This window comes from Pecten maximus, chromosome 12 (genome assembly GCF_902652985.1).
Source record: "Pecten maximus chromosome 12, xPecMax1.1, whole genome shotgun sequence".
NCBI classification, from domain to species: Eukaryota; Metazoa; Mollusca; class Bivalvia; order Pectinida; family Pectinidae; genus Pecten; species Pecten maximus.
This window is the reverse complement of record NC_047026.1, coordinates 10,108,392-10,135,153: the sequence shown is the minus strand read 5'-3', so window position 1 is coordinate 10,135,153 and position 26,762 is coordinate 10,108,392. Positions and strand designations below refer to the sequence as shown.

The following is a 26,762-nucleotide window of genomic DNA, read 5'->3' as shown; positions in this document are numbered from 1 at the left end:
CCTTTGAAAATATAAAGTCTGCATCACTTCTCTGTTTAATTTGGTTCAATATTTATACTCGTATTTCAAGCGCTTAATTTACCTTGACTGGAAAAAAACCTACTCGAATTTAGCGCGCACAAAATAGCTCGGGTAAGATAAAACTTCACAGATCGTATTTTAATGTCATTCAATTTGCTAGGCATATATAAGAATAACCACATGTTGCATTTAGTGTTCACTTGAGTCGAGGTTTATTGTTGGAGATAATAACCTGAATGCAGTTATGCTGAATCAGTTTCATCATGATCAATGCAACGTTCCATTTATAATTAATCTACGTACAGCGTACAGCTGACATAAACAGGTTGGGCACAACAATGCCTTTGGTTAATATCCCTGCACTTGAGAAATGATTACTACTTTGAGTAATTATCAAGTTTCTTAAATGCAGGACAATTTGAAACAAATGACACCTAATTTCTTTTATATACATATGTATGTATAAGTTTACTATAAGCCGATCCATTATGTGATAGGCCTAAGTACTAGTGGTGTCACTATATCCAGTTTAACCCCTCCCAATGGTGGTCTGACTTTGGTGGTAGTTTTCGACCAAATCTTAAAAGTCATGTACCAAAATGAAGATTGAATTATTCTCTTTCCTGGTGCCTTTTATTTTTCACTCCCATGACTATATAATCAGAAGTAATCAACCCACCTGTATTTCTTTCACTATATAATTCCTAATTAACCCAGCATAAGACCACTAGTGGTCGTGGCCTAATCTATGGTTCTGACCAGTGTGATGTCAGCATGCAAATGAATGACCCTATTTCCAGACTCTGAATCCATGCCCATCAAAATTCTAGATCACGTGAAGACTCTGGACTCGCATGTAGATTTATCACATTTAGTGCCAGTAATAAAATAAGAAACAATACCATTTATCACTGACTTGTATATATTTAACGGATGATCTACAATTATTAATGTAAGATTGTAAGCCAGACGACGCGATGATTATTTCTGCCAGTAGCAGATGATGGGATGCTGAATCTGCGAACAGGGCAAAGTTCAATAATGCTGTACATATATATATATCACGAAACGTAACAAAAAGTTTCACAGCGTATGCATTGTACCCGAGTATTGAAAAAGATAGTTTTGAAAGCTTCAAACTGATGAAAAAATGTGTAAAGAAATAATTCGATGATAAACCGGGAAGAAGTCGTGATCGGTTGTTTCTGTAGACATATTTTTTTAGCCAATGATATGGCTGGAATGGGTTTTCACCATTTCAGTTTTGGAAGTTTAATGATAGCCTGCAATGATACGCATGCAATATATACAGCGGCAAACAAAATCAAAATATGCGTAAACTGATTGTACTGTTTTCTCATGTATACTCAGGTGGTAACAGAATGAGAGCTTTCAGCTCTTGCGCTAATGAAATTTTACTAAACTAGTTATTTTGTCAAAATAAGCTTTACATTTTTGTGCACAAAAACGGATATGTCTTTGATTACCTAAGACATATATATGGTGTAAATTCTCCTGTTGCATGAACCATAATGAATGGGCATGAACCATAATGAACGAGCATGAACCATAATGAATGAGCATGAACCATAATGAATGGGCATGAACCATAATGAATGGGCATGAACCATAATGAATTGGCATGAACCATAATGAATGGGCATGAACCATAATGAATGGGCATGAACCATAATGAATGAGCATGAACCATAATGAATGGGCATGAACCATAATGAATTGGCATGAACCATAATGAATGGGCATGAACCATAATGAATTGGCATGAACCATAATGAATGGGCATGAACCATAATGAATGGGCATGAACCATAATGAATGGGCATGAACCATTATGAATTGGCATGAACCATAATGAATGGGCATGAACCATAATGAATGGGCATGAACCATTATGAATTGGCATGAACCATAATGAATGAGCATGAACCATAATGAATGGGCATGAACCATAATGAATGAGCATGAACCATAATGAATGGGCATGAACCATAATGAATGAGCATGAACCATAATGAATGGGCATGAACCATAATGAATGGGGATGAACCATAATGAATGGGCATGAACCATAATGAATTGGCATGAACCATAATGAATGAGCATGAACCATAATGAATGGGCATGAACCATAATGAATGAGCATGAACCATAATGAATGGGCATGAACCATAATGAATGAGCATGAACCATAATGAATGAGCATGAACCATAATGAATGAGCATGAACCATAATGAATGAGCATGAACCATAATGAATGGGCATGAACCATAATGAATGAGCATGAACCATAATGAATGGGCATGAACCATAATGAATTGGCATGAACCATAATGAATGGGCATGAACCATAATGAATGGGCATGAACCATAATGAATTGGCATGAACCATAATGAATGGGCATGAACCATAATGAATGGGCATGAACCATAATGAATGGGCATGAACCATAATGAATGGGCATGAACCATTATGAATTGGCATGAACCATAATGAATGAGCATGAACCATAATGAATGGGCATGAACCATAATGAATGGGCATGAACCATGGGCATGAACCATAATGAATGGGCATGAACCATAATGAATGGGCATGAACCATAATGAATGGGCATGAACCATTATGAATGAGCATGAACCATAATGAATGGGCATGAACCATAATGAATGGGCATGAACCATAATGAATGGGCATGAACCATAATGAATGGGCATGAACCATAATGAATTGGCATGAACCATAATGAATGGGCATGAACCATAATGAATGGGCATGAACCATAATTAATGGGCATGAACCATAATGAATGAATCGGAAAACAACATGGCCGACAGGCAGCCATCTTGGATTTTGACAATTGAAGTTTGTTATCGCTATTTCTCAGAAAGTAATGAAGGGATCTTTCTCAAATTTCATATGTAGGTTCCTCTTGGTGCCTAGTTGCATATTGCATTTTGAGACCAATCAGAAAACAACATGGCCGACAGGCAGCCATCTTGGATTTTGACAATTGAAGTTTGTTATCGCTATTTCTCAGAAAGTACTGAAGGGATCTCTCTCAAATTTCATATATAGGTTCCACATAATGAATGAGCATGAACCATAATGAATGAGCATGAACCATAATGAATGGGCATGAACCATTATGACTGGGCATGAACCATTATGAATGGGCATGAACCATAATGAATGGTTGAGTTATAGTAACTAAGTTAAAAAGATACATGGTCAATAGTAAACTAAAGTTTGATAATTTCCGGTTATTCTATATACATTTTATAAGAACTCTTTCTAACAATATGAAAAACTATTGTCAGCATGAAAATATATACATCATGATCAGTTTACCTTGCAATTGGTCAGTTTTAATTTGGAAAAACCAAATTAAATTGATGGGAATAACCCAACCCGTCCACACTCTACCTGTGGTATAATATTAGACCCCTTAAATACAGCACATTGGCCATGAGGAATTCAGAGCTGAAGGGTCACCCGATATGCGGATCAAATTTGATTGATGTAATACATATACACACCAAAACAAATTTATGTGTATACATTGTATTTAAAAAAATGCTTGATTACAACAGGATGGAAATGAGCGAGGATGATGATCTGGATCAGGACTCAAACCCACAGATAGATAATGATACTGAAGAAATGTTTGGTTCTATCACTACAGCTGTTGGTAAGTTTTATGTACATATACATTGTAGTTTACATACAAAACAATTGATCTCATGATCAGCTAGTACTAGTCACATTGCACCCCATGGGGTCTAAAAGCTAGCTAGGCTAGGGCGTCCAATTACAATTGACCCTAAAAATTGATTTCGTTGCCATGCTTCGATCTCTAAGTAATGTACGATTTTGACTTCTTCTCTGAAGCCCCTGAACATATTTCAGTGAAACTTTGGAGGAACTTTCTTTGGCCAATTAAAACCATATAGGTATGCAAAAAATTATGAATAATGTGGTTCTCAACCAGAGGGAGCAGATATATATGGCCTGTATGAACAGGGCTTAAATCGCTGTGGTAGTACTTGCCAGCCATTAGCCAATTGCTAAACTTGAGATTGTTTGGCTAAAGACAATTGCTATTTTTATTAAATTTTTAGCCAATATATGGCAAAGAACATGAAAGCATTTCATGTGTTTTGGCTAAAGCTTATGTTCACAAAATGACTGCAAGAAATTGTACCAATTGCTAGCAAAGAATGGGTCTCAAAGTTGTTAACTGAAGGCCTGTGAAAAATTATGTGAAAATATTTTTGAGGTATACAAAAATTGTTACGGAATGCACGTACACATGAATGCCAATGTTATTGATTCTAGATAGTGACCTATATATCTTATCTAGATAGTGACCTATATATCTTATCTAGATAGTGACCTATATATCTTATCTAGCTGACATCATATTTATGTAATATCTGCCATAATTTATAATGAGACACAGAGTATGAGATACTACCAAGTATATGTTGAGATGAAGAGATGATTGTTGGATCAATATTTTGATACTAATTATGCCCAGTAATGAATTGATGATTGGGAAGTTAGGACAATTGCAAGTACTTCAAGCTTGGCCTAGTTCTTTGGTTTGCAGACTTTGCACCTACATTTTATATGTATATGTAGGGGGATAATGTCTGATGAGAATTGTTTGTCATCAGGACAGGACACAAGTCTTAAACTTTTTATTGTCTGATGTATATAACTGTCAAAATTTTACCAAATGTTGATCAGTGCCAATTCACAATGAGTCCATGACTTTAATGAAAGTAAGTCCCTTGAAAAGTCTTTAAATTTGATGACTATGATATAATATTAATGTGAACCATGATATATATATATAGGGGTCAACATGATCAGTGGAAATGACCAGGGGAGACAATCCACACACCTCGGCATAACCTTGGTCAGCAAGTCGGCCCTGAACAGCTGCCTTGACCGTCTCAGGCCAGTGTTAAGTGGCCACCTGGATTTCCTGCCAAGCTCATTCACCTTCTGTACTAAACAAGGGTATGTATGAGATAATATTAAATGTAATTTGTTTGTGTAGAATTTCATTGTTTCTCTTTTTAATGATGGTATGGATTTCTTAACAGTTTAAACGTGTTTACTGTAAAAACTTAAACTTTCAGGCCTATACACCCACAAATTTTGATTGACAATAAATTTAATTCATTTTGATATCTCCATAATTGCTTTTATCACATAATCCGCCTCGATATATATATATTACACCAGTGACATGCAAAAATATTACAGGTACAGTTATACCCTGTAATGTGTTTTTCTTCGGCTGTACCAGTCATAAATTCATTGTGATGTCATAGTATAGGTCAATTTACTCAATAATTTTATGTATATGTGCATCACTTGTTTCAAATACTAATTTTGGTAAGATAAGTTGTCATTTGTCTCAAGTTACACAGTAAAAACATCATTTTATGCAATTTTGCCTGAACATTAAATAATTTCTCAGCTCCATTAGGGAAATAATTTAAGTGTCATAGGATTGTGTGTATCCTTACTTGGTGAAAATATAACTCCACAACATAACATAATTTTAAAGTTAATGCTAATCAAATGAGAAATAAGAGTTTTGATGTGGAATGAATTCCATTAATGGATATTTCTTTACGATATATCTGTGTTTTACATCAAGAGACATTGATGTAAATACAGTGCCTATCGCTGGACTGTATGTCAAGTTAAAACAACACAAATCTGACTAAGTAATACAGGAAGCTAGAATATATTATCAACTAAGCAATGTACTGCAAATATGTTCCAAAAACAACAATGCAAAATATTAATGCTTTAGATCTAAGGCCCTACACAGAACTCAGCGTTGCCAACCTGTAAGTAGACCAATGTGGGAGATCTCCCACATTGGGGTTTTCCAATGTGGGAGACTTTTTGACGACGTCGCTGCGTTTAATTAATTGAATTAATGTTGTAGAAAAAACATGAGACATTAACAGATATTTAAGCCATATATTCAATATATTAGTCAGTTATGGTACAAAATTGCAAGTAGACACATTTCTATCATACTCATGATGATAGGGATTGATTGTAGGAAAGACAGGCCTGCTTTGCAGCTTTCAAAGTGTCCTCTGATGGTTGAAATTCATAGCAGGCGCAGCCTGTGTTCTGCTTAGCAGAAATCAGTGCACATATAGTGTCATTTTGTAATTCAGACCTTGTGTCTGTGTGAATCCTTTTGAGGAAAGAAAACATTCTTTCACTGTCTGCATTTGACACTGGTATTACAAGACATGTCCTTGCCACCTTGCCACAGTAATGGGAACCTAGACTTCTTGTTGAATGCTTCTGTCAAATTTCCTAAATCAACCCTAAACTTCTCCACATCTTTTTCCTTTGGAATCTCCTCCTCTGGTGCAAGCTGGTAGTCGATTATTTCCTCCTCCAGAGAATCCTTTTCTGAACTATTGGCCATAGTGGCTAGAAGTAATTGTTTGCTCTAACCAAGAGATATTATTCTAACTTCAATTTCCTTTAATCATAATATAAGGACCATATTTATAATTGTGTTAGTTCATGCACATGCCAGAATATTTATCAATCCGATAAAAAACAAAACACAAAATAATACATGTACCTGTTTTTGTTGAATGCTGAACTTTGACATTTTTAATGGTTAATTAGTCAAATTTAGAATTACGTTAGAAGAGGTATTGATCAACCTGACTTCATTCATGATTTTCAAATGTTTTAAGCAACATGCCATTTCTGCTTAGGAGAACATGTATAAAAAATGGTTGCATAAGCTTTTCAGCTTTGGTCTTTCAGATTACATTGTATTAAAATACAAGTTGCATAAATTGGGAAATCATTTAATATGGATTTTGAAACGGCTCCAAATCAACCCCATAGGTCAACTTGCAATGACTATGTAAACTTTCATTGCATGAAAGCTTAAACAAAACCTCTTATCTAAGATAATTTAATGCATATATATATATATACCATAATTTGAAAGCATTTTCCCTAAATTAAAAGCTAGTATTGAAAATGAGTTATTATTTTTTGTTTTCCATCTAAAAATTGCAATTATAGACAATATGTTCAATATTTGAATGCTTTTTACCATAAATATTCATGGTGCATTATTTCTTTGATGCAATAATTCCTTTTGATCTTTTGGCTAATCTGTATTATACCTGAATGTGCCTTAATTTGAAAAATAGTCATTCTCTTCATATAATAGATTATCCAAGAATTAGATATTACACTTTAAAAGTTGATGCAGTAAATTTATGCTTATTTACTTGGCCCAATTAGGGAGAAAAATGATTTTTTCAAGAGATTGATTTTGGTAGACAAGATAAACCCTTTATTGACTGCACTAGTATATGTATGGACAATGACTTCAGGAACTGTGAATGACGCAATAAAATGGCTATCTCAACTTGACTATGTCCTCCAAATTTTGACTTTAAGTTTTTTGAGATATGTGATGAAAAATATTTTAACTTTGTTTTCATTTCATAAGTGATTTTATAAAACTCATCTCACAGTTTTGATTTGTCCTTGCGAAGGCTTGGCAAAAATAAAAATAAAATTAAGACTTGTTTCATAAAAAAAACTCATTAAAGATCCTTTATATATGTTTCTCGTGCTTGTTCTGCCCATTAACATATGTCCATTGTTTCACTTTTTGAATAGCTGGTCGATTAGCCAGACTTTGGAGAACTCTATCATGGTCAGAAGTATTGTGTCAGACGATGGGATTGTTTGTATACAGCCGAGTCATGGTAAGAACTTGCTTTGATTGAAACTTTGTCAGAGATATGATGTAGGGTGAGGATAGAGGTGCAAGATATAATTGTTATGATACTCGGAACTCATGTACGTACATGATTATAAGGTTCAATTATGATTTATATCAAATTCTCATGATAACTACCCCTTAAAGAAATGTCAACTTAACTTATGTATCATGTGTCGTCAAACCAAATTTTTTTTTATTTATATGCGAGAGGACTAGTCAAAGATAAGTACATATTGTATATGGAGCTGTATTCTCAGGGGCCTGATCTAGGGGCGTAGCCAAATTTAAATATTAGGTAGAAATGGGGTCATCATTAAAAACCTTTTTATCTACTCCAGAAGCAGAGAGTAATTATTTCACTTTTTATTATAAAAGTCATCTAGTCCTCATTTGAACGAATGAGATTTAGGAACTGGCATGGGGTACGTCATGGAGTCAAGTGGTAATAGGGGAAATATTGTAAATTCTATAAAATCCTTCTGTTTCAATTAAATGACAGGATTTTGTATGCATTTAGTCTGAACCATCTTTGGGTTAAGGGAAATTAATTCTATATTAACTGTGGGTCTGGGAGGTCTGGGGCATGGTAGGTAGCTAGGGCCCAATAGGGGAAAGTAAGCTAATTCTTTAAAAAAAAACAATGTTTTAGAAATGACAATATTTTTTTTCTTAACTTGGTCGTCATATCGGAGATATAGGTGCCCAGTAGGTGCCCATTCTGTCTGTCCGTCTGTTTGTCCATCCACAAATTTAGTTCCATGCTAACTTTAACAAAACATTCTGTCAGTATATTCAGTTTACAAAAATACATACTGATATCAATTAATCATTAGGTCAAAAAGGTCAATGTCAAATTTGGTATTTATTCACTCATGAATATTTTGTTATGACGTTATGACAGAGTTGGTTTGATTTCACAAACAAGGAGTCAAATGACCAAAGATTAAAAAAAGGAACGTTTAGTGAATTTTGGAGGTTGCTTATAATACTTACAAAGATGGACAGATGAGACATATAATTATATGTAGTTCTTGCTTTATATTTATACATAATGTCATTTAAATGTTTGATTTTGTAGACAAACCAAAAGTCGGAATCAAGTCCAAGTATGGAGAAGCCCTAGGGTTCGTGTTTGTGGAGTACACATGTATTCTGGCATCCGTCAGAGACGTCATTCAAAAGCAGGTACAGCACAACTATAACTAATATACATCCTGTGCACTCACAAATTTGCAAAAGGTGTGTTCTTAATTAAATCATATACAGGGAAAAGTTTCCTTGTAAAATCTGTTTGGAAAATAATAACAGCTTTGTTTCTATAAATTCAGCATAAATTTCCGTCTTTAAAAATTAAGACAGAAGATTTTACATATCGGTGAGATAAGGAACGTTTTATGTTGCAATCTATGGCCTGATCATTTTTTTCCCCGAATAAAGGTGGGAGTGTGCTTATAGGGACAGGTGTGCTTATTAGGTCAAATACGGTATTACATATTGAGGTTGTACCAGTATGTGTGACCCTCTCAACATATTAAGGAGCAGGATGAAGTATTTGTTTGTCATAAGGAGGTCTGTAAATGTTCTGATACACAATCTACCTCAGTTCCAAGAGGTTTAGCAACAATGTATACTAAGTATTTTTTTTTTTTCAAATGCAAAAGATCAATATTATTCCCTCACCAAGAAATTATCTGTCCATTCGTCTGAAATCTTTTATCCAGACATTTGAATTTTCCATGTAACAAATGCCAAAATTTTATGTCAACTGCTAACAGCAAAAAAACTTAAAAACAAAGGGGTTTGAGAGATGCAGATTGATGAATACCATTGATTGTTTAAGCTTGATCACAGTGGTAATTATGATATCTTGGATTTTGACAATTGAAGATAACCATTGTTATCGCTGAATTAGCTCACAGAGAGGGGAAACTTATGTTGTTACCTCTGTATTGAAAGTACTGCACAGTTACTGTAATAACAGTTGTAGTAATGACCTTGTGGAGTGTCACATACAGTGTCTGTTGTAGTAATGACCTTGTGGAGTGTCACGGTTACTGTTATAGTAATGACCTTGTGGAGTGTCACAGTGTCTGTTATAGTAATGACCTTGTGGAGTGTCACGGTTACTGTTATAGTAATGACCTTGTGGAGTGTCACAGTGTCTGTTATAGTAATGACCTTGTGGAGTGTCACAGTGTCTGTTGTAGTAATGACCTTGTGGAGTGTCACAGTGTCTGTTATAGTAATGACCTTGTGGAGTGTCACAGTGTCTGTTATAGTAATGACCTTGTGGAGTGTCACAGTTACTGTTATAGTAATGACCTTGTGGAGTGTCACAGTGTCTGTTATAGTAATGACCTTGTGGAGTGTCACAGTGTACTGTTATAGTAATGACCTTGTGGAGTGTCACAGTTACTGTTATAGTAATGACCTTGTGGAGTGTCACAGTGTCTGTTATAGTAATGACCTTGTGGAGTGTCACAGTGTCTGTTGTAGTAATGACCTTGTGGAGTGTCACAGTGTCTGTTGTAGTAATGACCTTGTGGAGTGTCACAGTGTCTGTTATAGTAATGACCTTGTGGAGTGTCACAGTGTCTGTTATAGTAATGACCTTGTGGAGTGTCACAGTGTCTGTTATAGTAATGACCTTGTGGAGTGTCACAGTTACTGTTATAGTAATGACCTTGTGGAGTGTCACAGTTACTGTTATAGTAATGACCTTGTGGAGTGTCACAGTTACTGTTATAGTAATGACCTTGTGGAGTGTCACAGTTACTGTTATAGTAATGACCTTGTGGAGTGTCACAGTTACTGTTGTAGTAATGACCTTGTGGAGTGTCACAGTTACTGTTGTACTAATGACCTTGTGGAGTGTCACAGTTACTGTTATAGTAATGACCTTGTGGAGTGTCACTGTTACTGTAATAACAGTTGTAGTAATGACCTTGTGGAGTGTCACAGTTACTGTTGTAGTAATGACCTTGTGGAGTGTCACAGTTACTGTTATAGTAATGACCTTGTGGAGTGTCACAGTGTCTGTTGTAAATAATGTCGTTGAAAGTATTTCATAACAAGACAAGTTAATATGTAGAAACTACATGAACTCGTCTCTGCCATTATAGTTATTTCCACAAGGAAAAAGCTTAGGAGATGAGGATGGATTTGTGTTTCTTGACCCTAATGGCTGGCCAGTGTCCACTGACCAGGAGTCCACTCTGTCTGTATTTGATGTTCTCCTTGGTAACTGTCTCCGAGTGTCCATCACCATGACAACCAGTGTTGATCTGATGAGGTCAGGATTGACCACTCCGGAGGGTGAGCCACCATGTAAGCGACTGAAATTACAAGGGTAAGAAATATATGTGTTCAGTATACATGTATATCCATAAATCTTGTGAAAATTCCCAATTTGCCACTGAAAAATTCCAAATTTTGATGTCAATTTTGAAATGAAATAAGTTTTATCTGCAAAGACCTATACTAAGGTACTTTTGAAAAATAAAAAAAACAGCTCTAGATAACAAAATGCAATAAAAAATAATATAAGACTTAAAGAGCAATATTCATCAAAGAAAAACTGAAATTTGTATGAATTTCACTATTTTTTGTTTTTCCCAAAGTCACATTTTGTCGTGTAGAAATTTCCGATTCAATGGACCTTGGACCCAGTTGAAATATTGTAGGAAAATCCCTGGGTTAGAAAGGATATTTTACACTAGTTTAACATTCATAACATGTATTATACAGTGAATCTTAGAAGTGTATCTACATTGTATTATGTTACTATTTGGTACAGATCTTCCCCTTTGTCCTTCCGCTCTGTTAAGGACAGTTCCCGGTGTTTGGAGTCTCCACAGGCTGGGGAGCTGAGGTCCAAACAAATCCTGATCAGCTATGTCAGGGCTGAAGCAGCTGGGCATGCTGTGGAGTTAAAGAATCAGTTATCTGCCCTTGGCTGTAGTGTCTACTTGGTGAGTTATCTGCCCCTTGGCTGTAGTGTCGACTTTGTGAGATATTTGCCCTTTTCTGTATTATGTGGCTGCTTGGTGAGTTATCTGCCCTTGGCTATAGTGGCGACTTTGTGAGATAGTTACCCTTTTCTGTGATATGTGTCTGCTTGGTGAGTTATGTGTCAACTTTATGAGTCGTCTTCCCTTGTTGGCAGTGTCTACTTTGTAAGTTATGTAGGCTTTTGAGATGAATAAGTGTCTTGATAATTTGACAGCTGATTTAACACTTTTATCTCACAAGTGATGAGCTGTTGTCAATATAGTCATTTGCACCCTTTGCACGACGATGGAAACACATGCATTCAAAAGATCATAAAAACAGCTACATGTTAACACCTTTTCTAGTCAAGTCAATTAACTTGGAATATAGCAGAAAGCAGGATACATGATTGCAACAGAATTTATTTCTTGATTTTTGAAATGATGGGTACTTACAATAAGACAGGAAAGTCTACCAAAATCGACCTTAGGGAAAAAGTCATTTAGGTCTTCTAGGTGATCAAGAAAATAAAGAGAAAAAATGCTTTTAACCTTCTTTGAAGTGTAATATATATCTACCTCTAGTGTAATGATGGATATGACAAATTAACAGTATTGTAAGACCTACTAAAATCCAGCACAGATTCGCCAAAATTTATCAACTGGGGCATTGGATAAAAACATATTGAACTATCAATATGACTTAAAATCGTTTTTATACTTGACAATAATAGTTTTTGTTAAAAATGTAGAAAATATCAATAATCTCATAAGCAAAATGAATTTACATTTGACTTATATGAAATGATCTGTGCATAGCTGAATAAACTCAGCCTAACAGGATTTACATGCACAAGACAAATGACATTCCTGTGAGATACTGACATAAATGTATATTTACGTAGAATACTTCTGATTGGTTCTGGTATTCATTTTAGGATGTTGATGAAATAAAATCTGGTGTAGACTGGCAAGACTCGTTAAACTACGCTGTGAGTAACTGCGAGATATTCCTTCCCCTTGTGACGCCGATCTACGGAGAAACACAATGGACGAACAGAGAGGTACAGTCTTTTACTGAGTAACAGTCAGATACTGATTACAAAAAACAATCAAGTTTCTGTAAAAGCATCTTCGCTAGACAAGGCTACTGATTTCGTTACACACCACTAACCCTTGGTAGATATAGTCGTCAGTTCTGGCCCTCTAATAGAGATTCAAAATTACCACTCTTTACGCATGAAATTTTCGACCAATCAGAACAATTGTTACCAAATGAATGTACTTCATTGGGGATGTTTACAAATTAAACGCACACAGAGGCTTGTGTCATTTTGATGAGACATGTGATCAAAAGATCATGACTTATATCAATTTCAACGTAATCAGAAGCCTTGGCCAGCAAAGATGTTGAAAAAGTAATATTCAATCAAACCATTACTGGGATCTTTGAATGTACATTATTGTACAGACACTTGTGCACATTAATCATAGGTCTGGTGTTATTATTAGTGTGTAAATTAAAGATACCAGTGAAATGTTATTCCAATGTTAATGTCTAATATGTAATTAAATGATTTCCAGGTGAAGCTTGCTGATGTTTTAGGGAAATTTATCTTACCTGTGAACTTCCTGGAGGAATGGCCTCCACGCTGTCTAGCCATCCAGTTTGCCACGACACAGTACATCTCTTGGAAAACTCCCACTCAGATACAAACAGGTAAGGAAGGTGTCTCAGGAAAACTCCCACTCAGATACAAACAGGTAAGGAAGGTGTCTCAGGAAAACTCCCACTCAGATACAAACAGGTAAGGAAGATGTCTCAGGAAAACTCCCACTCAGATACAAACAGGTAAGGACGGTGTCTCAGGAAAACTCCCACTCAGATACAAACAGGTAAGGAAGATGTCTCAGGAAAACTCCCACTCAGATACAAACAGGTAAGGACGATGTCTCAGGAAAACTCCCACTCAGATACAAACAGGTAAGGAAGATGTCTCAGGAAAACTCCCACTCAGATACAAACAGGTAAGGAAGATGTCTCAGGAAAACTCCCACTCAGATACAAACAGGTAAGGAAGGTGTCTCAGGAAAACTCCCACTCAGATACAAACAGGTAAGGAAGATGTCTCAGGAAAACTCCCACTCAGATACAAACAGGTAAGGAAGGTGTCTCAGGAAAACTCCCACTCAGATACAAACAGGTAAGGAAGGTGTCTCAGGAAAACTCCCACTCAGATACAAACAGGTAAGGAAGATGTCTCAGGAAAACTCCCACTCAGATACAAACAGGTAAGGAAGATGTCTCAGGAAAACTCCCACTCAGATACAAACAGGTAAGGAAGGTGTCTCAGGAAAACTCCCACTCAGATACAAACAGGTAAGGAAGGTGTCTCAGGAAAACTCCCACTCAGATACAAACAGGTAAGGAAGGTGTCTCAGGAAAACTCCCACTCAGATACAAACAGGTAAGGAAGGTGTCTCAGGAAAACTCCCACTCAGATACAAACAGGTAAGGAAGATGTCTCAGGAAAACTCCCACTCAGATACAAACAGGTAAGGAAGATGTCTCAGGAAAACTCCCACTCAGATACAAACAGGTAAGGAAGGTGTCTCAGGAAAACTCCCACTCAGATACAAACAGGTAAGGAAGATGTCTCAGGAAAACTCCCACTCAGATACAAACAGGTAAGGAAGGTGTCTCAGGAAAACTCCCACTCAGATACAAACAGGTAAGGAAGGTGTCTCAGGAAAACTCCCACTCAGATACAAACAGGTAAGGAAGATGTCTCAGGAAAACTCCCACTCAGATACAAACAGGTAAGGAAGATGTCTCAGGAAAACTCCCACTCAGATACAAACAGGTAAGGAAGGTGTCTCGGGAAAACTCCCACTCAGATACAAACAGGTAAGGAAGGTGTCTCAGGAAAACTCCCACTCAGATACAAACAGGTAAGGAAGGTGTCTCAGGAAAACTCCCACTCAGATACAAACAGGTAAGGAAGATACTGGTATCTGTTTGATACCATTACTGGGTACAAATGCACATGACTAATATATGTTTAACCTGGAATGATCAGTAGAGATGCTTTAGGACAGTTGTCCTCTTTAAGTCTACCATGTCCAGTCCTGTTGACTTTCCTCCTTAATCCAGATTGTTGAAATCTTTCTTTTTAAAATTACCAGCATTTTGGGTTGAAGGTCAAGGTCTTTCATTACTTTTTTTTTTTTGAAAATCCTATTCAGAGATCTAACAGCTTCCTTTTAGGGATTTTCATCAAACTTCAGACTTTTACTTAGGTTCATAATATCTCGAACAATTATGTCGGGTTGGGGGTCATTATCACTATTAAAATTCTTATAAAATTATTGTCAATGATCTATAGACTTTATTCCTTAAGGATTTGGATAAAAATTCAGACACTTGTAGAGGACCATGATAGCTAGCAGAGGCCGGTAGGGAAAATATATTGCTTTAGCAATACAATGTACTCTGTATGCTTGGTTATTATTACATGTGTATACTTTTAAACTATTCCCATCGCTTACAATAAAAATATATTTATCCATTAAAGACATTTCATCTCATTTGACTGGACATGTTTCTGTTTGACAGAGCTAGCGGAGGGCCTTGGAGAGGCTGTCCTCGATTATCGGGTGTGGGACAAGAAGTACATTTCTTTAGTGGCGTCTAAAGTGGCCGATCGAGTGAACCAAGGCTGGAATTCATCCAGAGTTCCTTCCCTTGTTAAGAGGGTCAGTTCTGTTTTATTTCTGCATTAATGAAAATTAAGGAGGAAATGTTTCTCCATTTTTGAGATAATTTTTTTAAGCTCCGTGGGATGAAGTCCAGGGGAGTTTTTACTATATCCCCTGGTGTCAGGGTGGTCAGAGTCCTTTGACAGCTTGGTTAAGGTTTTATGAAATAGTGTTTTGACAAAACTAATGAAGACACGACTTTTCTTTGCGAGAAACCTTTCCATTGGTATTGCATTTGCAGACCTGCTGACCTTGTCCATGACATTTTACCTACTTTTAAACAATTAATTTCAATTGTTTTCAGAAAACCATTGTGAAAAGTTGTGCAATGGTGAGTTGTTCTAACTCACAAGCTGTCACATCTAACCGGGATGGTCTCCCCTTGATCGTTATTTGTCTCCATCCACAGCAGCAGGAACAGGTATGTATATATAGAGAGAAAGAGAGATCTGAAGTACATATTGTATATATAACTTTATCCACCTTAATTGATGTGTATAACACAATGTTGTGTTGAATTGGAAAGCAAACTTTATAACTAGCAACATCGGAGAAAAAAAATAACACTGTTAATTTATAATCACAGTTTTGATAATTCATACAAACAAAGACTGATCACATGTAAAATCGTAAGGCAGTTATCGGCCCCTGTAAATTACGTCATAATTAACAATCAAATGTTATTCTCCTGTAGAGTACTTCAGGGGGAATGTTGAGTGTAAAAATTGTCCTGATGACCCTGCGATAGGGTCGAAATGAGTACACTAATTAAGTCCCAACTAATAGGTAACGCTTGAGTATGTTGCGGTATTATCTCCTTCCTATAATACTGTAACAGTTATATTTATTATCACAGACGACTGTTTGTGAATTTCTATTTTTAGTGTAAGACAATATAGATTTGTAGAGTAGAGAATATAAACAAAGAGTTATCTATAATATTGTATGATCTGTTATTTTGTAGGGGAGTGACCTGAAGGATTGGCTACAGGAGGAGGGATTTGAAGTCTGGTTGTCGACGCAGCTTGATATTACATACCCGGATTCTTTACCATCGAGTCCCACAGGTAAAAACCCTTCTGCCAAAAACAAAACAAAAATTTACTTGGCTCTCAGGCCCACATCATCTCATTTTAGGGTGCTGCATTGCTCATTTTATCATGAAAATAATGAAAAACCATTTTTACCGGTTAGTCACCCAAGTCATGATCATGTTTGAATGAAGGACAAATAAAGGAATTCGTTTAAATGATTATGAGGAAGGGGTAGACTTTACTATGATGTATTCAGGAAAATCACTTTTTTGAGTATCATTTAAAACAGCTGAATTTCTATTGGAATTAATTTAGTTTAGGGTGACAGTTTGATGTTTATTTATGAACACATTGGCCTTGACTGACTTCCAGGGTCTGATGGGCGGGGCCTTAAAGGGTCAGTTGACTTATATTTCAAAAATCTTTCAAGACCCAATTAAGGTAGAATCAAATACTTTTCATAGATGGAAGGGTATTAGCTAAAGGTGCTTTTAAACTTTACTGTCATGTAGTTTATGTTGAGAAATCATAGTTTTTTAGCATGATTTGTTAATAACCATTGGCAATAAATCACTTCTAATTTCCATGGTTGGATTGCCTTTCTGTTACTGCTTTTCAATTTGTTAAATAAATTATATACATGTAGGTGGTACCCCTTGACCAAACCTAGAGTCCTAGGTTAGGGTAGATGTTTTACTGGAAAAGCCCTTAATATTACTGTTTGTACAGTTTGTGTTACATGTAGTGAGATGCTTTAATGCTATAAAGGCTGCTATCAATCATTATTATTATTGGGTCACAAAGAAAATAAATTTGAAGAAGTTTTTTTCATGCCACAACAGGACTAGTAATACTACAAATATGATATTTATTAGCTCACCTGGTCCGAAGGACCAAGGTGAGCTTATGCCATACCGTGGCGTCTGTCGTCCGTCCGTCAACAATTGACTTATTTGACTTCTTCTTCATAACGGCTGATCGGAATTTGAACAAATTTTGTCAGAAGCATCCCTATGGGTAGGGGACTCAAAATTGTACAAATGATAGGGCTGACCCCCTGGGGGCCTCTGGGGCGGGGCCAAAAGGGGTCAATTTGGCGCTATTGATATAAACGATTTCTTCTCTGAAACCAAGCAATGGCTATCGCTCATATTTGCCTGGTAGCATCACTATGGGTTGGGATTCAAAATTGTACAAATGATGGGGCTGACCCCCCAGGGACCTGAGGGGCGTGGCCAAATGTGATCAATCCGGCTATATTCATATAAACGACTTCTTCTCTGAAATCAAGCAATAGCTATCGCTCATATTTGCCTGGTAGCATCACTATGGGGTGGGGATTCAAAATTTTACAAATGATGGGGCTGACCCCCCAGGGGCCTGAGGGGCGGGGCCGAATGTGGTCAATCCAGCTATATTCATATAAACGACTTCTTCTCTGAAACCAAGCAATAACTATAGCTCATATTTGCCTGGTAGCATCACTATGGGGTGGGGATTCAAAATTGTACAAATGATGGGGCTGACCCCCCAAGGGCCTGAGGGGCGGGGCCGAATGTGATCAATCCAGCTATATTCATATAAACGACTTCTTCTCTGAAACCAAGCAATGGCTATCGCTCATATTTGCCTGGTAACATCATTATGGGGTGGGGATTCAAAATTGTACAAATGATGGGGCTGACCCCCCAGGGGCCTGAGCGGTGGGGCCGAATGTGGTCAATTGGGCTATATTAATATAAACGACTTCTTCTCTGAAACCGAACAAAGGCTGTCGCTCATATTTGCCTGGTAGCATCACTATAGGGTGGGGATTCAAAATTGTACAAATGATGGGGCTGGTCCCCTGGGGGCCTCTAGGGCGGGGCCAAAAGGGGTCAATTTGGTGCTATTGATATAAACGACTTCTTCTCTGAAACCATGCAATGGATATCGCTCATATTTGCCTGGTAGCATCATTATGGGGTGGGAATTCAAAAGTGTACAAATGATGGGGCTGACCCCCCAGGGGCCTGAGGGGTGGGGCCGAATGTGGTCAATCTGGCTATATTGATATAAACGATTTCTTCTCTGAAACCAAGCAATGGTTATCGCTCATATTTGCCTGGTAGCATCATTATGGGGTGGGAATTCAAAAGTGTACAAATGATGGGGCTGACCCCCCAGGGGCCTGAGGGGCGGGGCCGAATGTGATCAATCTGGCTATATTGATATAAACGACTTCTCTGAAACCGAGCAATGGCTGTCACTCATATTTGCCTGGTAGCATCACTTTGGAGTGGGGATTCAAAATTTTACAAATGATGGGGCTGACCGGGTCACCCCCCCAGGGGCCTGAGGGGCGGGGCCAAATGTGGTCAGTCAGGCTATATTCATAAAATTGAATTCTTCTCCTGAACCAAGCAATTGATATCTCTCATATTTTACTGGTAGCATCACCTTGGGGTAGGAATTAATTTGAAATTGTACAAATGACGGGGCCGACCCCCCTGGGGGCTGAGGGGAGGGTCCAAAAGGGGTCAGTTTGCAGAATTGATATAAACGACTTCTCCTCTAAAACTAATCAATGGATATCGCTCATATTTTACTAGTAGCATCCCTATGGGGTGGGGATTAAAAATTGTACAAATGGTGGGGCTGACCCTCCAGGGGCCTGAGGGGCGGGGCCAAAATTGGTCAATTTGTTTAAACAACTTCTTCTCTGAAACTAAGCAATGGATATCACTCACATTTGTCTGGTAGGATCCCTATGGGGTAGCACCAAAAGTCAATTTCATTTCATGGATTAATGCACTTTTGGCATTTTTAGTATTAAAATAAAACCAATGTACATGTTCCCATATAAAATGCTTATGATATATATTGACATAGCAATACCAGCAACAAATATACTTAAGCATCATTCTTGTTTCATATCTCATGAAACCAGGTGAGCGATACAGGCCCTCTGGGCCTCTTGTTTGGTAAAGGAAGGGAGAGAATTTGACAAATACAAATGTGCATGTGTTTGTAAGTTTACATAAGTTGTATAATTAGTTTATTATATAAGTTATATCAGTTTCAGTTCAAAGAATAGAAAATTCAATCCTGAATAAATGGTATGCTAAAATCTATAAAATCAGAATTAATTTCACTGATTTACAGATTTATGAAATTTTTACTTTGAAAATTTCACCACAAAATGTTAATGGTGAAAATATGATTTGTTCAAAATTTTTCAAGCTGAATCAATTAATTAGTGCACACGTGGCTGACATTTTTCATGGAAATTATCTGCTGTCACCAGATGTTTCTCGCAAAACTTTTAAATTCCGTAGGATTTAATTTGATAGAAACATGTGCACAAAAAATAATATTTTCTTTGGAAAAACCTGCAGCCGATCTGGATAATGTCCCTTTCTGTGCTGAGTTGCATGCCTCAGAGTAATTTCCCTTTGAAATGTAATAAGATACATTAATTGGCCTCTTTGTGTACCCAGTGAGACTGTCCCAGTCTAGCCAGACGAGTTTGTGTGAAGAGGAACAGAACAACAATTCTGTGTTCCAGGAAAAGGCTGACGATGCTGGTGTCATCCTAGCTGTCCTGTCGGAACAGTTTGGGGCATCACGGACGTGTCAGCAACAGGTCGGTATTTACCTCCCCTACCTACCATAGACTTCCTCAATATATCTCATGATGTCTGAGGAAGGTTATGTTGAGAGATATTCTCTTTAGGCATCCTCCCTCCAATATCTTGATGTGTCTGAGGTAGGTTATGTTGAGAGATATTCTCCTAATGCATATTCCCTCCAATATCTTGAAGTGTCTGAGGTAGGTTATGTTGAGAGATATTCTCCTAATGCATATTCCCTCCAATATCTTGAAGTGTCTGAGGTAGGTTATGTTGAGAGATATTCTCTTTAGGCATCCTCCCTCCAATATCTTGATATGTCTGAGGTAGATTATGTTGAGAGATATTCTCCTTGGGCATCCTCCCTCCAATATCTTGATGTGTCTGAGGTAGGTTATGTTGAGAGATATTCTCTTAATGCATATTCCCTCCAATATCTTGATATGTCTGAGGTAGGTTATGTTGAGAGATATTCTCCTTGGGCATCCTCCCTCCAATATCTTGATGTGTCTGAAGTAGGTTATGTTGAGAGATATTCTCTTAATGCATATTCCCTCCAATATCTTGATGTGTCAGAGTTATGTTAGGTTGAGAGATATTCTCTTTAGGCTTCCTCCTTCCAATATCTTGATGTGTCTGAGGTAGGTTATGTTGAGAGATATTCTCCTAATGCATATTCCCTCCAATATCTTGAAGTGTCTGAGGTAGGTTATGTTGAGAGATATTCTCCTAATGCATATTCCCTCCAATATCTTGAAGTGTCTGAGGTAGGTTATGTTGAGAGATATTCTCTTTAGGCATCCTCCCTCCAATATCTTGATGTGTCTGAGGTAGATTATGTTGAGAGATATTCTCTGCCTTCCAGTAACAATATTAACTTTGGTATTTTAGGTGTACTATTGTGAACACAGAAAACGACTGATCGCCATGACAACATTAGATAAACCCAAAGAGTTCCCACTCTGGGTTAACATGCTGATGGGAAAGGAATCCTGGCTGGTACGTATAAATTCACAAATTCATCAAATAAGTAGATAAACGTGGGATCAGGTATTTATCCTCAGTCGTCAGTTACTGTAGCTCTTACCATCTCTAACCACTGGAGTACTCAAGGCTGGTGTAGAACCTACTGGTCTCATGCTAGAGATCTTATCTGATGACAAAAGCTAAAAACCACTTTATAGTGCTGTTATAGACCCCTATCAGCTGTGTAATCATTAATATTTTGTTTAGATTTGCCCTTCTATGGTAATATCTATCATGTACTAGCTGTTGGGGTGTTATCATGGCAAAATAGTTATTTTAAAGGCACACATTTTGCTGTTAGAAAACTTCAAAACTTATTAAGATCTTTCAAACATCAGGAACTAATTATGTAAATGTAATAAAATGTTACCTAGGATATAAGATGTCAAGGAATATATGTTTAGATTACTGAAACATTCAGATTAATGTTTTAAACAACTGAATTTGTAACTAATCTGTAGAATATCAAGAATGAGACCTTCCGAGTGGATATACTGAGGAGAATCCGGATTTGTTTGGACCGTGATTGGAACCAGGATCAGACCAGCAAAAATCTGGATATGGAGATGTTACGAAGGGTAGGTTTTAACACGGTTGTCGCTGATAAAGTAAAATTTAGTTACCATTATTAATATGTAATTATAGTTAAAAGTCTATGGTCACCTCTGAAGCACTTTGATATAACTTGTAAATACTTTGTATTATAAACATCACAATAGTTTAAATTAATGAATTTCAAGTATTGCATATTTATTTCATTGCTGAATATTTTTTTCAGAATAAAAGATAACATTATACCACTTTATCAATAACCATCATCTCAAGGCATCCATCTAAATAACTTTGTCATCGTTATAAATCTGTCCATTGTTCTGTCTACAGGAGCTTATCCAGACATACAACTCATTAATTTGTAGACCTGTTCCATTAAATATTCACACATACCATAATTACCTACCAGAAAAACATCTACTCCAGGACTCCAGGTTTTGTTTAGGTGTACCATTCGTATTATTTATTTATTGATGAATTACATAGAGCTAATAGGAAGGAAATTGAACCATGGATCGAAGGGATTTATTTTGGAGTCCTGGGGTCAGGTAGATATTTTAATAGAATAGCTAAGCTCTAATTAGTAAAATTGCATATTAACAGATTTTCTTCAAACTTGGTACTATGTAAGTCCAACTGAGTGTAGGCAAATATTTAAAAAAAAAAAAAAAATTTATTATAATAATGGAGATGTCTATTCAGCCATGCATGTAATAATGCTGTAATGTCTGATAAATCTGAAAATTGATAGGGGAGGGGCTTAAGTACAACTGTTTTATACACAATAATCTTTGTTATCAAATGAGGTCACTGATTTGTTACAGAAGTTTAGGATTCACTGCCTTCATGGATTATACTTATTTTATGGGATTCAGGTTGCAGTGTGTTAAAAGTTGACTTGTGGGCAGATTGTCAATTTAAAAGTAAAATTATATCATTAAAGTATTAATCTTAACCTGCTTTTTTGCTAATTAGGGTCATACTTTGCGAGGGAATATCCAGAACAAGTTTTCTGTGTGTGTGATGCTGGGCGATGTATCAGATCCTGGGTCGTGTCAGGTGTACAGGTAAGTAGAGCAGTCAATGATTTCTGTACAGGTTTAAAGATAGATACAGGTATTGATTTAATTAGTCCGTACCTGGACCCTATCATAAGTATAGGTGGATATACGTATAGAGTAGTACAGTATTAGGTATACAGGTAGGGTACGTACATTATCTAAGTTAATATGTGTCAGTTACTTTAAGATAAACATTTTCATTGGGTCAAGGTTTCGTTTCAGTGTTTCATGATATAATGCTAAAAATGTATTGCATACAGTACTACATGTCAATAAAATGTACTCGGAGAAAACCTTATCTTGAGTTGCTGCTCCGTATAAACTATAAGTTATTGAATTATATAGTGAATCATTAAATGTACAAGACTCTAACAGGCTGTGTACACAAGTTTGGATTTTCCTCAAGAAAAAACATTAAATGTGTTTGTTACAACATTGTTCATTTGAATTTTCTATTCATCAGATACATTTCAATGATTGATAACAACTAGCTACAGTAGTTGAATCTTTGTTTACTGTTTGAAGGTCGGTGTTATCACAACTGTCAAGCCTGGAGGATGTTACCCTAGTTACGTGTAGTAACCCTGGAGTATTCAATGGTTACAGATCTAGGATTGGAGATCTTCACCAACAGTATAACATCCTCACTGTTTCTCCAGATACACAGGTAAAGTTACTGAAAACCTAGGCCTGTAGAAAATTATTGGACAATTAATATAACAGTATCTTAGAATTTCAAAACAGAATTCTATATCAAATTAATGTTTTCTTTACAGGAAAAACACAAATGTGTGAACAAGGAGAAGCTGCCTACCGTTTACTGTGGAAAAACTGAGCAGGAGAGAGATGCTACGGTGGCTGGGGTGTGTGATTTGTGTATACTAGTGTATGGTAAGTATTAAACAACCCCAGTATCATTATCCAGTAATTACAGGGATCTGGAAAAACACTCGTCAGGTCGTTTGGAACGAGTTAAATTGGTTCTTTCTGCTAAGAACAGATGTAAATGTTAATGAAAAGAAATTGTTAAAACCTGAGGAAAAATCTTACCAAAGTTGTACCTGCTTATCGGACCATGAGGATTGCCATACATACTTTTGTTCTATGGATGATACTCGAGTATTTCCGAATGGTCATCTGGCTTACTATTATGAGTCTAATTATCAAGAAAATGGCATAAAAACCGAAGAAGCTGGTGATAAGCTTATAATTAATGCGAGAGGATGTTAAACCTCCTTTATCATAATGAAAATAAAGACAACAAAATCTGACAAGAATAGTTCTACAATACCGCTTCACACGCGACAGAGTGACAAAACAAAAATCAGAAGTGTTAATCAGAAAGGTTCTATCAGAATTGGGCAAGAGATTTTAGGAAAATATAGAATGATTTATGAACAGATACACTTAGAGTAAAACAAAAATAAATTGATGAAATGTTGACTAATTGCTGCTTGGAATTTTCATACGATACTGCTTTGGTGGCAGAAATTTCCCACGATTTGGGCAGTGACACATATAAAAAAAACTCACATGATAAAAATAACAAAATGTAATTATAAAAAGTTAGCATTGCGATTTCAAAATCTGCCCAAAATCTCTGTTGGTCAAACAATATATTTGTGTTAATCCAAAGGGTTCTGATGTTAATGACTTTGGTGCAAGATTGTCAGAAAATATAGTCTACCACTACATTAGCTAAATGACATGTACTATAATACATGCACATTGTAAAATGATGTACTAATCTGAAAATTTTAAACAGTGGAGTGTGTTTTGAGTGGTTACAATTACCAGATAATCAAGTTACTTCACGCACTTTACTTAAAATCATTGACCTGAAGTGAATGGTAGAAAAACTACTAATTTAAACTACTAGGATTTGGAGGAGTGAATTTATGATTCAGATAAGGAGATTATTTGTGGCACTATAATAGGCCTGTACCTAGTGTTTTAAGCATTTTCTAGACCCCTGCAGTAAGCACCTTACTTAATCTTTATTTCCATTATTTTATGGGGTTGTTGTAAGATTTTATTATGAAAATGTTGCATACATTTAACTTCAAAGGTAACATGTCCATGGAGCAGTTGGTGCGAGAGTTTCTCTGGAATGACCGGACTGTAATCCCGATCCTCTCTCCTCTACTGTCCCATACACTGACCAGGATACGCCAGGTAAGAAATCGTACAGTGTGACATAAACTTGTACAATACATCAATAGTACAGCGAGATGTAACCTCTATAATACACCAGCTGTCAAGGCTGGACATATTTAAATCAAAATTTGAATTGATAGCATGGGCATAAAGGGAAGTAAATTAACAAGTTCATGAAAATATTTTCTTTGCAACATGTTTGGTTTTATCATTAGCTCACCTGGACCAGAGGAGCAAGGTGAATTTATGCCATACACTGGCGTCTGTTGTCATGATTAGTCTGTATGTCAACAATTTTTTCAAATGAATTTTTAACCTATTATTGGAATTGAAGTTAATTTGACTGGTAGAATGCACAGGATTCAAAATTGTACAAATGGTGTAGCTAACCCGACCTACCCCCAACCCCCACCCCTGAACCCCAGTTTTTTTTTGCTAATTCTGTAAAATATTTCTTGTGTTGGAATGATGAGATTTTGTCTAATCTAAGGCCCCCATATCAGAGATTCATGTACCCTTTAGCAATTTCAGTTCCCGGCTGTTTACTTTCAGAGGAGAGAAATAACCGCAACCGCAACATGAGCATTACTGATAATTGGATTATACTTTTATTGTCAACTAGTTTCGACTGTGTTGCAGGGTCTTCATTGAACACACCACACCCCCCCCAGAAGCTGTTAACTTCAGTATTTATTGACAGATTTACATGAAATTTGATGATGATGTTGAATTTACAAAAAAATCCATACTGATGTCAGATGTAATGTCAAGGTTATTAGGCCAAAAGGTCAAAGTACAATTTTATATCTTTTCACCTATGAATATTAATTTGTTGGTTGGAATTAAACAAAGAGTCCAACTGACCAAAGACCAAGGTCACTGGATCAAAGGTCAAGGTTAATTGAGTCCAATTCGAAATGTTTTGCCATCATCAGTAAAATATCCAGGTAAGCAATTCTGGCCGTCTGGACCTCTAGTTTACATCTTTGAATACTAATCCTGCAAATATATCATAATTATTTTATGATCCAGCCATTTATTATAGACTGAAATATTTTTATTGTGTTCTATCCATCATTATTATAATTACACATTTATTTCAAAAGATAAGATTCTGAAGCATCTTACAAACTTTATATTACTGGTTCATCATTAAATCATTGTCTAATATTTCTCTTTTTGTTCTATCTATTACTAGGTTCCTCAAGGACTTAATCTTCGTGACTGGTCAGTTTTGAGTGACCAGTCTGTCACAGCTGATAGAATTGGACCAGTTGTCAAGACTATCACTGATACTCTACTGACTCGGAATTCCAGTCCCCACCGAGTGACTACTGCTAAGAAATCCAGTCCATTCAAAGCTCCACAAGGAAAAGGGACATTGCCAGAAAGTCTTAAATCGAACTTCCCCACAAGGTCATAAAGTAGGCCAAAAGGTTACACTTTCCAGTCAACCAACTATTATTTTATAATCAATCTTTAAGAAAAAAAACCTAAGGAAATATTTTTGGGGGTAGATTGCTTAAAAATCTGGAAGCTGATTAACGGGCCGGTCTGTGCTGTCGTGATTGTGCCCTTGGGCAAGACATTACCCTGAAAACTCTGGATGGCATGTAACAGGCCTTCTGTATGTTATTTAGAGAGGTAGTCACCAACTACTACAATGAGACCAGACCCCAAAATGACCTTGGCTGTTCATTAGACAATAAAAACAGCAAAAAA

At 36.6% G+C, this 26,762-nt stretch overlaps 1 protein-coding gene across 1 annotated transcript; it reads left to right on the top strand.

The window, feature by feature from the left end:
- Nucleotides 1–97: 97 nt before the first annotated feature.
- Nucleotides 98–26,762, top strand: LOC117339220. Its single transcript, XM_033900694.1, has 20 exons — nt 98–132; nt 3,635–3,732; nt 4,904–5,069; nt 7,746–7,834; nt 8,930–9,036; nt 10,974–11,200; nt 11,648–11,822; nt 12,779–12,904; nt 13,425–13,560; nt 15,457–15,596; nt 15,904–16,020; nt 16,564–16,666; nt 20,113–20,258; nt 21,136–21,243; nt 21,732–21,848; nt 22,798–22,889; nt 23,409–23,550; nt 23,660–23,774; nt 24,952–25,058; nt 26,239–26,762. The coding sequence occupies exons 2-20, from the start codon at nt 3,636–3,638 to the stop codon at nt 26,461–26,463; spliced, it is 2,535 nt and encodes an 844-aa protein (XP_033756585.1). The 5' UTR covers nt 98–132; nt 3,635; the 3' UTR covers nt 26,464–26,762.